Genomic DNA, 14,904 nt, shown 5'->3' with positions numbered 1-14,904 from the left:
TTCCACGTATTGGTTTTACCTCGACACAGGCCCATCCTGCGGTTTGCTTTTGAGGGCCGGGCGTACCTCCCCTTTGGTCTGTCCCTATCGCCTCACGTCTTCACGAAAGTCACAGAGGCAGCCCTTGCCCCACTAAGGGAAGTGGGCATCCGCATCCTCAACTATCTCGATGACTGTCTAATCCTAGCTCACTCTCGGGATTTGTTGTGTGCGCAAAGGGACCTGGTGCTCAGGAACCTCAGCCAACTGGGGCTTCGGGTCAACTGGGAAAAGAGCAAGCTCTCCCCAGTTCAGAGCATCTCTTTTCTTGGGTTGGAGTTAGACTCAGTCTCGATGATGGTGCGCCTCACGAGCGAGCGTGCGCAGTCGGTGCTGAACTGCCTGAAATCGTTCAGGCTGAGAACGGAGGTCCCACTGAAGCAATTTCAGAGGCTCCTGGGGCATATGGCATCCTCAGTGGTGGTCAAGCCGCTCGGGCTGATGCATATGAGACTGCTTCAGCACTGGCTTCAGACTCGAGTCCCGAGATGGGCATGGCGCCACAGGGCACATCGCGTGGTCATCACGCCAATCTGTCACCGCTTGTTCAGCCCTTGGACGGACCTGGCATTTCTAAGGACAGGGGTTCCCCTAGAGCAGGTCTCCAGGCGAGTCGTCGTCATGACAGTCAGGCTGGGTTGCCATGTGCAACGGGCACGCAGCCGCCAACTATTGGACAAGGCCGTGACTGCATTGGCACATCAACTGCCTTGAGATGCTGGCAGTGTTGCTCGCCCTGCGGAGGCTTCGGCCATTGATCCAGGGCAAGCACGTGTTGGTCCGGATGGACAGCACGGTGATGGTAGCATACATCAACCGCCAAGGCGGCTTGCGCACCTGTCGCATGTCGCAACTCACCCGCCGTCTCATCCTCTGGAGTTAGCAGCGAGTCAAGTCGTTACGAGCCACTCAAATCCCAGGCGACCTCAACAGCGCTGCGGATGCGCTGTCATGGCAGGTCACGCTCAAGGGAGAGTGGAGACTCCACCTCCAGGTTTTCCAGCTGATTTGGAGTCGATCCGGTCAAACGCAGGTAGACCTGTTCGCTTCCCGGGAATCCTCCCACTGTCCGCTTTGGTACGCCCTGACCGAGGCTCCCCTCGGCACAGAAGCGCTGGCACACAGCTGGCCCCAGGGGCTATGCAAGTATGCGTTCCCCCCAGTGAGCCTACTTGCACAGACCTTGTGCAAGGTCAGGGAGCATGAGGAGCAGGTCATCCTAGTAGCACCCTACTGGCCCACCCAGACTTGGTTCTCAGACCTCACACTCCTTGCAACAGCCCCCCCCCCCGGTGAATTGCCCTGAGGAAGGACCTTCTTTATCAGGGACGGGGCACCATCTGTCACCCGCGACCAGACCTCTGGAATCTCCACGTCTGGCCTTTGGATGGGACACAGAAGACCTAAGTGGCCTACCACCCGCGGTGGTAGACACAGTCGCTCAGGCTAGGGCTCCCTCTACGAGGTGCCTGTATGCCTTGAAGTGGCATCTGTTCGCTAAGTGGTGTTCTTCCCGACGCGAAGACCCCCAGAGATGTGCAGTCGGATCAGTGCTTTCCTTCCTGCAGGAAAGGCTGGAGGGGTGGCTGTTCCCCTCCACCTTGAAGGTGTATGTGGCCACTATAACAGCGCACCACGACGCAGTTGATGGTAAGTCTCTCGGGAAGCAAGACCTGATCATCAGGTTCCTTAGAGGCATGAGGAGGCTGAAACCTCCCAGACCGTGCCTCATTCCCTCATGGGATCTCTCCATGGTCCTATGGGGAGCCCAGTTTGAGCCCCTGGAGTCAGTTGAGCTAAAGGTACTCTCTTTGAAGACTGCCCTCCTGACTGTGCTCATGTCAATCAAGAGGGTAGGGGACCTGCAGATGTTCTCTGTCAGTGACACATGCCTGGAGTTCAGTCCAGAATACTCTCACGTGGTCCTGAGACCCCGACCGGGCTATGTGCCCAAGGTTCCCACAACCCCGTTTCAGGATCAGGTGGTGAACCTGCAAGTGCTGCCCCAGGAGGAGGCAGACCCAGCCTTGTCGTTGCTGTGTCTGGTGTGCACTTTGCACATCTATTTAGATTGCACAAAGAGCTTTAGACGCTCAGAGCAGCTCTTATTCTGCTTTGGAGGACAGTGGAAAGGGAGCGCTGTCTCCAAACAGAGGATCACCTACTGGGTCCTTTCCCCTCCTGGAGGGGGAGACGTGCGCCTTTACCCCCCAGCTGTGTTCACGAGACCGTGGAACCTGGATGTCCTTCCTCCTTAGCCTTGTGGCAGGCGAGTTCATGGAGAAACTCGATGCTGGCCCAGAACGTGTGCTAGTAGGCCCTGTACTGGGGTAGGTGCGCCACATGCGCTGGCTGCCTGTCTGTAACCCCATGTGATGTATCTTCCATGAGGCGGTTTCCCCATTGGTAAACCCGAGTCCCCTCTGCCACCGGTCACCATGTTTGTAGAGATCTGTCCCCTCTGGGTAGGACCTACCACGGGGACTTCTCCACAAGCGACACTGCCGACAAAACTCGGTAAGACCATGTGATGTATTTCCACACATTACCTCCCCTTCGGGCAGGGTGTGGTCTCCGCAGTGTCTTCCCCTTGGGAATGACCCCCCCCCCCCCCCGACACGGACACTTATGGCCCCCAGTCGATCGATTTCCACTCTTTTTTTGGGGAGAAAAAAAAGAGAAGAGGCCTGGTAGCCTGTCCCCTTTTTTGGGCAGTCGACTTGTCCCGAGGTGCAGGGGATCGTACGATGCTCGTAGGAGCGTTGGGGGAGATTACATGACAGCCAGGTGCGCTGGCTACGAGGCATGCAATGGTCTGCCTGTCTCACACTGCCAGTTCATGTAACACAGTTCAGCTAGTTGTGGCGTTTCGTATAGGGACCCCTAGTATCACTACATCGACACAACGTCGAGTGAGTGACAGATAGGGAATGTCCTGGTTACTTTCGTAACCTCCGTTCCCTGTTGGAGGGAACGAGACATTGTGTCCCTCCTGCCACAACACTGAACTACCCGCTGAAATGGCCGGGACCTTGTCTCGGCTCCTCAGCACAAAACCTGAATGAGTGGTTGCAAGCCAGCTACTTTTATATCCGTATGTCCGGGAGAGTGGCATGCAAATTCCACTCGCCAATTCCCACTGGCCTTTTCTCAAAGATCAGAGGTGTTTGGGGCTCCCAAGGGTGACCCCTAGTGTCACTACATCGACACAACGTCTCATTCCCTCCATCAGGGAACGGAGGTTATGAAAGTAACCAGGACATCTGTCATTGCCTATGATGAAAATATTAAACATGAGTGATATTGTGTAGTTTAACAGATAGTTCACCCCAAAATGAAAATTCTGTCATTATTTACTCACCCTCTTTTTGTTCTCAACCCGTATTACTTTCTTTTTTCCATGGATCACTATAGGAGATGTTAGGCAGAATGTTAGCATCAGTCATAATTCTCTTTCATTGCATGGAGAAAAAATAAATAAATACAAAGGAAATCATACAGCTTTGGAACAACATGAGGGTGAACTATCCCTGTAAGGGGGGAAAAAACTATATTAAAGAGAAACAACTATCTGTGACACTACCCACGATGCAACAACACTTTCAGTAGCATTGGTTTCTATAAAGCTTTATCTTTTTCTGTACTGTACAACTACAAATGTCTGTAAAGTTAAAAACAGACACAGTCAAAAGCAGTCTTGAGAAATGCCATAAAGAGCATGGAAATCCCTAGACAAAACAATGTGCAGCTTACATGATGTTGCACATATTGCATCACCTAACGTCTTATTTCTCTTTTGTCTGACACCGAATAAACTGTTGACTGGAAGTACTGTCCATAATAGCTCCTACTGGAAATCTCATGTTAGGTATTTTCTGGTCAGACTACATCAGACAGGCTTTATTAGATCTCTTTGTCCCTACAAAGTCTGGCGATTCTGTTAAAATGCAAATCAGGCTCAAAATAACTCTGGTGTTGGGTGCTAACGCTCAGAGGTACCAGAGAAAGTTTAAGCACATCGTATATGTTAGCCCACCTTTTCTGATTTAACAAGTGTTATAGCTGAAATTGAGAAAAGAAGGGAATTTTAAAGCTGAAAATGCAGAACTTGGCAGGCTAGCCCAATGCAGTTTGCTTAATAAATGAATTATTCTGTGTGCCACGGATAATTAGCTGTTTTTGCTTTTTGGTGTCTGGTCTCTTATGACTAACTGAGAACACCTTGAAATTCCATGAATGTATTCATTGGGCTCCTCTCGTGTCTTTGAACCTCCTCTTCCCCAACACTCCTACTGCTGCGAAGTTGTGAACATTAAATAAGGAGTGAAGCACAGCTCCACTATCTTGGCCCTTCTCAGCCTGGAGGCCTTCAAAGCAGTGCAGTGTGGATTTAGAAAAATCTATGTCTTTTTAAGAGACACAAAGATCACTGTAGTGGAAAGGAACCTTTTTTGAAGGTCACCTTTATGTTGTGTGCAGATTGTAGCTTTAAAAGTCTGTGGAAGATAAAAATGCCAAGACTTAAAGTGATAGTTCACCCACAAAATTATGTCATCATTCCAAACACATACAACTATCTTATGTGGAAAACAAAACAAGATGTTAGGCAGAATGACAATCGCAGTTAATTTCATTGTTTGGAAAAAAGATGCAATGAAAGTGAATGGTCATGGAGACTAACAACATCTCCTTTCAGAAGAAATAAATTCATACTTGTATGGGTTTGGAACATGAAGGTGAGTACATCATGACAGAATTTTCTAACTATCCCTTTAAGACTCACAGAAGGGCCAAATAACGATTCCTCAAACAAGTGACAGACTCTTAAGCAGAAGAAAGTGGAAAATCTACACAAATGACACCAAATCCTTTCTTTCCAATTAAAAGCTCCACTCTGTGCTCTCTCCAGCAACTGTCCAGTGCCTGCATGGGACACAAAGTTCAAGCTAATGACTTTACCTAATGCACTGTGCCACAATGCAGCCCAGCTGTCCAGTTTACTCTTCCTTTGAAAGGTCAGAAATGGGTGCAAGAAGTTAGTTTCACATTTTGATTAATAATCCATCAAAGAGGTCTATCACAAAGCACCAAAATTATCCAGAGGCAATGGCTTGAGTATATGAGCAGCAATTCAGTGGAGGATCATAATAAGAGAAGAGAAAGTTTTATTAACCTGAAACATTTATGACTATGCTTTTGTTTTTTAACCATAATTGTTATGCTAGTGCCCTTCTATCTTTTGTGGAACACAAAAGGAGAATGTTAACCTCAGTTAATATTCCATTCAATTAAAATGAATGTTGACTGAGACTGACATTCACATTAAAGGAGTATTCCAGGTTCAATGCCAGTTAAGCTCAATCGACAGCATTTGTAGCATAATGTTGATTACCCCAAAAATTAATTTAGACTCGTCCTTCCTTTATTTAAAAAAACCCCCAAAAATCTGGGTTAGAGTGAGGCACTTACAATGGAACTGAATGGGGCCAATCAGTAAATGTTAAAATACTCAGTTTCAAAAGTATAGCCACAAGACGTAAACAATATGCGTGTAAACATGATTTTAGTGTGATAAAATTGCTTACTAACCTTATTTGTGTAAAGCTACAGCCAATTTTAAAACTTTGTTGCCAACACCGTAAACCCCAAAGTGACCGTAAAAGTGACAACTGAAACAAATGTACAGCTCAAATAATACACACGCAATAACAGGATAATTAATATAAGTGCTTTTATGAAATTAGAGGTTTTACATTTCTGCCTTTAACCCTCCAAAAATTGTCCCCATTCACAACTGTAAGTGTCTCACTGTAACCTCGATTTTTGCTTTTTTTATTTTATTTTATTTATTTTTTAAGAAAAGGAGGGATGAGTCAAAATGATTGTTTTATGAAAATCAAAAGTATATGCAACAAATGCTGTCGATTGAGTCAAACTTGTCTTGGAATATCTTTAACATCCCCTTTTGTGTTCCACGGAGGAGACATATTAATGTGATAAATACTGTGCAAATGTCTTTATATTTTTCACAAAAACATTTGTCTGCAAACAGTTATTTTATATATTCCGCTTTTAGTGTATCAGTAGGAAATATCAATTTTAGATTTTAACATTCCCTTTGCAAATAGAATTAAATAAAAGAACAAGGAGCCCTACAATGGATGGTATGGCCCCCACAGAGCCCAGATCTCAACATCACTGAGACAGCCTAAACAGATAGAAGAACTGTGGCAAATTCTCCAAGAAGCTTGGAACATCCTATCTGCCAACAACCAAGAAAAACTGTGTCCAGGTGTACCTAGGAGAATTGGTGCTATTTTGAAGGCCAAGGTGGTCACACCAAATAGTGATTTAGATTGTTTTATGTTTACTGGACTGAAGTGAGGTTAACTGATACATTAAAACCATTTATGGCATTATTTTTGATGATATCCTCACACTGCAACATTTTTCACAAGTGCTTAAAACTTTTGCACAGTACTGTTATAGTACTATATACAAGGTTGGGGAGTAACGAAATACAAGTAATGGGAATACGTATTTAAAATACAAAATATAAGTAACTGTATTCCACTACAGTTACAATTTAAATAATTGGTATTTAGAATACAGTTACATTCAAAAAGTATTTTGATTACTGAAGAGATTACTTTGCATTTTTTTGTCAATTGTTTCATTTAATATTCAGTCCTTTCAGATGGAAAACATTTATACATATAAATGATGCAATCCAAAGAGCATTTGAGCAGTGGTGAAACACTTTCTTATGATGTGTTACATTCATACGAGCAGAAAAAGAAGTAAGTTTTAAGTAAGTTTGGAGCAGAAGAAATAGAAATAAACCTTGTGTAAATTGTCAGCTTTACGCTAAGCTAAAATGCTATTTCTAGCCATTTTACATGCACGTGTTACCAGGCATGATCAGATTTTTTTATCAAGAAAATTCAAGTTGGAATATAATTTCTTTTTTTCTAGTAAGACCTTTGATATTAGGGCAAAAATCGTATTCTTGATAATAATTTTTGTATTGTTTTCCTGTAAAAATATCTAAAAATCAGTTGTAAAAATCAAAAAGATCAATTTGATTTATCTTGTTTTAGAAACAACACTGCATAAGATATTTAGGTTTTTCAGAGAATGTATTTTTAACATGTATTTTGTCTTACAGTTCTGGCAGAGTTTTTATAGTCAAAACAAGTGAAAAAATCTACCAGTGCTGAAGAAGTAATCCAAAGTATTTATAATACGTTACTGACCTTGAGTAATCTAATGAAATGTTACAAATTACATTTTACAGCATGTATTCTGTAATCTGTAGTGGAGTACATTTCAAAAGTAACCCTCCCAACCCTGACTATATATTTATATATATACAGTATACAAATATATATATTTATTTATTTGTGTGTGTGTGTGTGTGTATGTGTGTATATATATATATATATATATATATATATATATATATATATATATATATATATCTTTATATATTATATATATAAATATATACATACATATATATATATATATATACACATACACCGATCAGCCACAACATTAAAACCACCTGCCTAATATTGTGCAGGTCCCCCTCACAATAGCATTCTGAGATGCTATGCTTCTCACCACAAATGTACAGAGTGGTTATCTGCGTTACCGTAGACTTTGATATTCCCATTTCTAGGAATGGTGCCAAAAAAAAAAAAAAAAACATCCAGTGAGCAGCATTTCTGCGAATGGAAAACGCCTTGTTGATGAGAGAGGTCAACAGAGAATGGCTAGACAGGTTCGAGCTGACAAAGTCTACGGTAACTCAGATAACCACTCTGTACAATTGTGGTGAGAAGAATAGCATCTCAGAATACTATTCTGACAGGAAGGTTGGCGCTGTTTTGGTGGCACGAGGGGGGCCTACACAATATTAGGCTGGTGGTTTTAATGTTGTGGCTGATCGGTGTATATATATGTATACACAGTGCCATATATCATACCCAGAACTTTGGGTTTGAAACAACATGTTGCTGAGTAAATTATGGCACTACTTTATTTTGGCAGGAAGTACTCCTTTAATTATAATCTAGCACCTATATACTTGAAAACTCTGCATTTCTTTTCTTGTCAAAATGCACTTAGTTCCCTCTTAAGAAATAAAATAAAACAATATGTAACAATGTTCAATCTGTCAATAATAATTCAGAAAGGATTTGATGGAAAATTCCACATCATAAAATTATTTACACTACTGGTCAAAAGTTTTGAAACACTTATTCATTCTTTATTATATATATATATATATATATATATATATATATATATATATATATATATATATATATATATTTTTTTTTTTTTTTTTTTTTTTCACATTTAGAATAATAGTAAAGTCATCAAAACTTGGAATAACATAAATGGAACTATGGGAATTATGTTGTGACTAAACAAAATCCAAAATTAATCAAAACTGTGTTATATTTTAGCATCTTCAAAGTAGTCACCCTTTGCCTAGAATTTGCAGACATGTACTCTTGACATTTTCTCAACCAACTTCTTGAGGTATCACCCTGGGATGCTTTTTAAACAGTATTGAAGGAGTTCCCATCTATGTTGGGCAATTATTGGCTGCTTTTCTTTATTATTTGGTCCAAGTCATCAATTTCAAAAACGTTTTATTACATTTAAATAAAATGTTAGTTTTATAATGAAATAAATTAATATGGTTGCACAATTATATTTTTGTCTACAAAACTAATTTCAGACATTTAAGCATACGCCTTCAGATCAAAAGATTTTTAAGATCATGAGAAACATTTCAGTCAAGTGTTTCAAAACGTTTGACCGGTAGTGTATATTAAATTAATTTCATTTCACCTATTGAACTGAAAAAAAATATTTAGATTCAAGCTCATGTTTTACTTTTCTATTCTCTACTAGCTCTCTTTTTCTCACTATGTTTGTTATCCACTTTCTGTTAGACAATAACATTAGAGACTCGCCAGTGAAACTCTATCAAAAAGGCTATCAAAAAGTATTGCATCATTTCAAGGCTGTTAAAATACTCAAGGTTGCTATAATGGTCAGAGATGCAGTAAAGTTTTTTATGGGTCATGAGTCACAAACAGTGATGGGTGTAATGCATTAATAATTAATTAATTACTGTAATTAAATTACTTTTTTGTTGAAAAAAGGGATTACTAAATTTGTTTTAGCAATTTAGTTACAGTTACTTCTGATGTAATTGTGTTAAATACTGTATAGGCTATAGAACAATTCTATATAAAACAATTGTGAACTTAAATTCGAAATTTAACGTCTAATGTTAAAATGTATGTTTTCTAATTTAATGCAGCCCCCTTAAATCCTTTGGACAGTTCATTAATAATTTATTTGATTTTATGATTTATTTGAAAAAATTAAAAGAAATATTTCAGGGGCCTGGGTAGCTCAGCAAGTAAAGACGCTGACTACCACCCCTGGAGTCGTGAGTTCAAATCCAGGGCTTGCTGAGTGACTCCAGCCAGATCTCCTAAGCAACCAAATTGGCCTGGTTGCTAGGGACGGTAGAGTCATTTGGGGTAACCTCCTCGTGGTCACCAAAATGTGGTTCTTACTATCGGTGGGGCATGTGGTGAGTTGTGCGTGGATGCCACAGAGAATAGCGTGAAGCCTCCATATGCACTATGTCTCCGCGGTAACGCGCTCAACAAGCCATGTGATAAGATGCGAGGATTGACGGTCTCAGACACAGAGGCAATTGAGATTCGTCCTCCACCATCTGGATTGAGGCATGTCACTACTCCACCACGAGGACTTAGAGCACATTGGGAACTGGGCATTCAAATTGGGGAGAAAAAGAAAAATTTCATGTCTATCCTTGTATTTTTCATCTGGTCGAGATTGATAAGGGTTTTAGAAAGTAATTAGTAATAAGTAATGCAATTACTTTTCAGGCAGAGTAATTAGAACAGTAATCTTATTACACTGTAGAAGATGTAATTAGTAGTTAGTAATTAATTACTTTTTTAGAGTAACTTACTCAACACTGGTCACGAAAATAGTTGGCACTTAAATGTTTGTTCGCTGTGGATCTAGTCACTATACATTGACAAAATTTTATGTTTTCAGCCGCAAAGGGAGCTCCATGTGTGATTTGGAGATTTAAGTGAAGGGCCCCTTCACTAATTTGCCAAGTTTCTTATCTTGTTTCTTATTCGGCTTTAAATAATGCAATAACTGAGAGACAGAGAGAGAGAGAGAGAGAGAGAGAGAGAGAGTAGTAGTAGAGGATAATAGGAATGGAAGTGGGACAAGCTTTGAACAAGAGTTCATTCATAAAACATTCTGTACTTTAGACTGTTTATTTCACAGTGAGTGTACCATGATAAAAAGTCCTTGCCTGGTGTGCACTCTAATGAGAAGGAAGAGATACTGAGATAGAATAATGGCATGACTGAAAAGGTTTTATAGACCATTCTGACCATTTCTAAACACATTCATTTAGATTGCATTGAGTCTTTCACCAAAGTTTAATTTGGGACACATCTATAGCAAATTGTTTAACACAGACCAGCTGTCACACCTTCCACATTACTGAAATATTCCAAACTCTGGCTCTGTACTCACCCCCACCTCCACATGGTCTGAACCTCTGTCATCTTGCTTGTGCAAAACCTCAAAGTAGTATCGCCTTGAGGACATGAGACTGCAGAGAGAGAGAGAGAGAGAGAGAGGGGGGTGGGGTGGGGGGGGGGGGGGGGGTAAGAATAAAAGTGAAAGGAAGAGTGGGCAGGGAACATTAGCATCTGTGAGAAAGGTAATTTAAGAAGAGTTATAGAAGGACTGAAGAAATGAGGACAAGAAGTACACTGGGAGGTGAAGGAATGAAAAGTGCACAATCCACCACTTAGTGTGGATGAGTACACTGGAAATTGTGAACACTCATTCTCAGGGAAGCGATTTGCGTGACAAAACTAAATTGCTCCAGATGAAACAAATACATGACGCAGAAAACTGTACACAGCACACTGTATTTTGTGTTCACATAACAAAAAATTGCTCATCTCTCACATAAGTATATTTCCACATCCAATAATGGTTTCCAAACTCGCCAGATCATGCAGTTGCTATCATAGGAGCATATGATGCAAACACAAACAACATTTTATAATCATTAAGGAAACCTTTTCTATTTTTTTTTTCAGTTTTAATAAATCCACTTGGTTGTAGTTTTAATTTCATTTAGTCTATTTTAAATAACTGGATTGTTTTAAGCTTGCTGGTTTACATTACACAATGATTTTCCCTCAACAGCACAGTATCAATAGTATTTAATGTTTTTTGCTAATAATACAACATCTTAGTATATAAATACATGCTAAATGAATATGACGCAGTGTTTGACATTCCTGTGTTAGTGATATATATCAAAAATCTTGAAAACAGTTTAAATATTATGCACTTGACTATCATCTTGCTCAACAACTAGATCAGCAGAGATTAGCAGTGACGTAACCTCTCTTAACCAAACTAGTCAGTTCTACATCAACAAATGCTAACTTAACCACTAAGGCAATACACGAGCCAGACATAAATATGAGCAAGTCCTACGAGAATTTGGATCTGTAATGTGCTAAGTGTTTGGAAACAACAAAAATTAATTAATTTAGCTCTCTGGATTTAATCTCCATAAGACCGCAGGCGGGTGGACAGCCATGCAATTGACCAGTAAAAACCAGCATGGTCTTTTTGCTAAAGCTGTTTGAGCAAGGAAGCTTTGCTTGTTAAGATAGTTTAGAAAAGCAGACCACAGCACACTGTCCTGCTATAAGGAATGACAGTATCTTTTTTAGCACTCTGAAAGGGAGGGGTGGAGGAAGGACTCAACAGTAGATCAGCACCAGATAGGACAAACAGAGAGAGAATAGAGGGGGTAGAGAATAGAGTTTTAATTGGCTGACTAATTGCCTGGCTCCATCTAAAATTGTTCTGTTCAATAATTGAATAGGAGTGAGTGATTAAGAAAGAGAGAGATAAAGGAAGACAGTGTATTCAGGCAATGTCCAAATGATCAACAGCCTGCTGTGGTAAGACGGTAATCATTAAAGCAAAATATCACACCAAAAGGGGCCATGCTAATATTCAGTTCCACAGTATGCTTTTGCTTTAATTAGACAGTTTAATAACAAGAATTGAATATTGGGTGACTTACAATTTAGACACAAAATAGCCAGTTATTCTGTCTATTTTTGCTCCACTAATGAAAATAGTTCCAAATGAAGCTAAAGCAGAATCAACAGTTGCGTGTCGCAAGGCAACACAAGCTGGGTTTCCATCAAAATGTAAATTTCTGAAAATTTGACTCAAGAAAATACTAAACATTGCGTGTTTCCATTAACTGTAAATGAGCATTATCTTGAGTGAGCCCACCTTTTGTCATGGAGCAGCTGAACAACCTCTTTGCTTTGGGGAGAGTTTTATTTGCTGACATTATGATATTAAATGTTGCCAGGATAAGTCACAGAATAAGTGCAATAGCTCACATAATGAGGGCTCAAATGGCTATTCCCATTTGCCGACAGCCTCTATATATGGATTGTGAGGACCCACTTTAATGACAATCTGTGGGTGAAACACTTTCAACTAACCAGGGCTACGTTTGAAGAATTGTGTGCCATGTTCGGGCCTTTCGTTGAGCCAGTCACGTCAAGCTCTCGCACACCTATCTGACTATAAAAATTGTTGGATGGAAATGCAGCTACAGAGACTGACAGTACATCTGGACCTCATTAATGGATGAGTCACTCATTTGCATAAACCCTAAGTAACATGAAAGCGAGCAATGGTGTAGAAATCTGAACAAAAACAAACATTGAAGGGATATTGCTAAGAGATTTAAAATTCAAATTTCTCCTTGAGTAATATTATTATTTTATTTTTTTCAATTGGTGGAATAAGTGAGTAATTTATGCACAGATTAGTGGAAAACAAACAGACAGAGCAATCAATGACTTCATAAGAACACTCTTGAAAAACAACAGTTGCCTGAACTGAATACAGAAAGACAGAATATAATATGTTCTCAATTATGCATGACAGATAGTACCACATATTGATGATGCACTTATGAGGAACTTTAGGACTGTATTAGTATTAGTATTTTGGACTTCTGTACACTGTATAAATGGACTGCTATGGACTGCTCAGATAAACAGCAATGCTTTGAAATCACCTCAGAGACCAACATGATCACACAGGTAGTCAACATGCTATTTCTGAAAGTTCTGGTACCTCTAGGATCGGCAAAAATATGCCAACTCACTTACTTGCGGCATTTCCCACCAGACATTTTTGCATCGGTTTCAGTGTGTTTACCTACCTACATGGCTCGACCGGCAGCACGTTGTGTCAGCAGTGTGAAAGACCCGGTTCCGTATCCACGGTGAAACCAGGAAGTAATCGCATTCCCTTAATCAGTGACGAGTGTGATTCGGAGGTTGCACTTTTCCCCTCTCCTAACTTTTCATTTTTAATCTACTAATGTCAGGATCCTGCCTTCTGTCTGGTTTCTTTTTTACTCTTTATTGGCAGGATCCTGGCACTTATGTTCTGTTGTTCTTCTCTGTCATTGTGTCTGTTATTTTGTCTCTCTATGTGTTCTCTGCCACTTGTTTCTGTCTTGTTCCCTGGCCCCGCCCCTCGCTTCTCTGATCTTCTGTTCATTTGATTCATCTGCCCTTCTCGTTTGCCCTCTTGATTCAGCTTCTGGTACACTGTAATTTGGAGTGACGAGACCAAAATAGAGCTTTATGGTCACAACCATAAGTGTTACACTATATTGCCAAAAGTATTTGCTCGCCCATCCAAATAATTGAATTCAGGTGTTCCAATCACTTTCATGGCCACAGGTGTATAAAATGAAGCACCTAGGCATGCAGACTGCTTCTACAAACATTTGTGAAAGAATGGGCCACTCTCAGGAGCTCAGTGAATTCCAGCGTGGTACTGTGATAGGATGCCACCTGTGCAACAAGTCCAGTCGTGAAATTTCCTCACTACTAAATATTCCACAGTCAACTGTCAGTGGTATTATAACAAAGTGGAAGCGATTGGGAATGACAGCAACTCAGCCACGAAGTGGTAGGCCACGTAAAATGACAGAGCGGGGTCAGCGAATGCTGAGGCGCATAGTGCGCAGAGGTCGCCAACTTTCTGCAGAGTCAATCGCTACAGACCTCCAAAGTTCATGTGGCCTTCAGATTAGCTCAAGAACAGTGCATAGAGAGCTTCATGGAATGGGTTTCCATGGCCGAGCAGCTGCATCCAAGCCATACATCACCAAGTGCAATGCAAAGTGTCGGATGCAGTGGTGTAAAGCACGCCGCCACTGGACTCTAGAGCAGTGCAGACGCGTTCTCTGGAGTGATGAATCACACTTCTCCATCTGGCAATCTGATGGACGAGTCTGGGTTTGGCGGTTGCCAGGAGAACGGTACTTGTCTGACTACATTGTGCCAACTGTGAAGTTTGGTGGAGGGGGGATTATGGTCTGGGGTTGTTTTTCAGGAGCTGGGCTTGGCCCCTTAGTTCCAGTGGAAGGAACTCTGAATGCTTCAGCATACCAAGAGATTTTGGACAATTCCTTGCTCCCAACTTTGTGGGAACAGTTTGGGGATGGCCCCTTCCTGTTCCAACATGACTGCGCACCAGTGCACGAAGCAAGGTCCATAAAGACATGGATGAGCGAGTTTGGTGTGGAAGAACTTGACTGGCCTGCACAGAGTCCTGACCTCAACCCGATAGAGCACCTTTGGGATGAATTAGAGCGAAGACTGCGAGCCAGGCCTTCTCGTCCAACATTAGTGTCTGACC

General features: G+C 41.2%; 1 protein-coding gene across 1 annotated transcript in view; it reads right to left on the bottom strand.

Moving 5' to 3' along the window:
* Positions 1–14,904, bottom strand: part of LOC127440030 (N-acetyl-beta-glucosaminyl-glycoprotein 4-beta-N-acetylgalactosaminyltransferase 1-like) — a 132,569-nt gene that overhangs the window by 36,069 nt on the left and 81,596 nt on the right. Inside the window, exon 8 of the mRNA XM_051696407.1 lies at positions 10,660–10,738. Coding sequence (XP_051552367.1) covers positions 10,660–10,738 — 79 coding nt within the window. The remainder of the gene's footprint in view (positions 1–10,659; positions 10,739–14,904) is intronic.

Source organism: Myxocyprinus asiaticus, chromosome 1, assembly GCF_019703515.2.
Source record: "Myxocyprinus asiaticus isolate MX2 ecotype Aquarium Trade chromosome 1, UBuf_Myxa_2, whole genome shotgun sequence".
NCBI lineage: Eukaryota > Metazoa > Chordata > Actinopteri > Cypriniformes > Catostomidae > Myxocyprinus > Myxocyprinus asiaticus.
The sequence above is the reverse complement of the archived record's forward strand: the minus strand, read 5'-3'. Positions and strand labels throughout refer to the sequence as shown.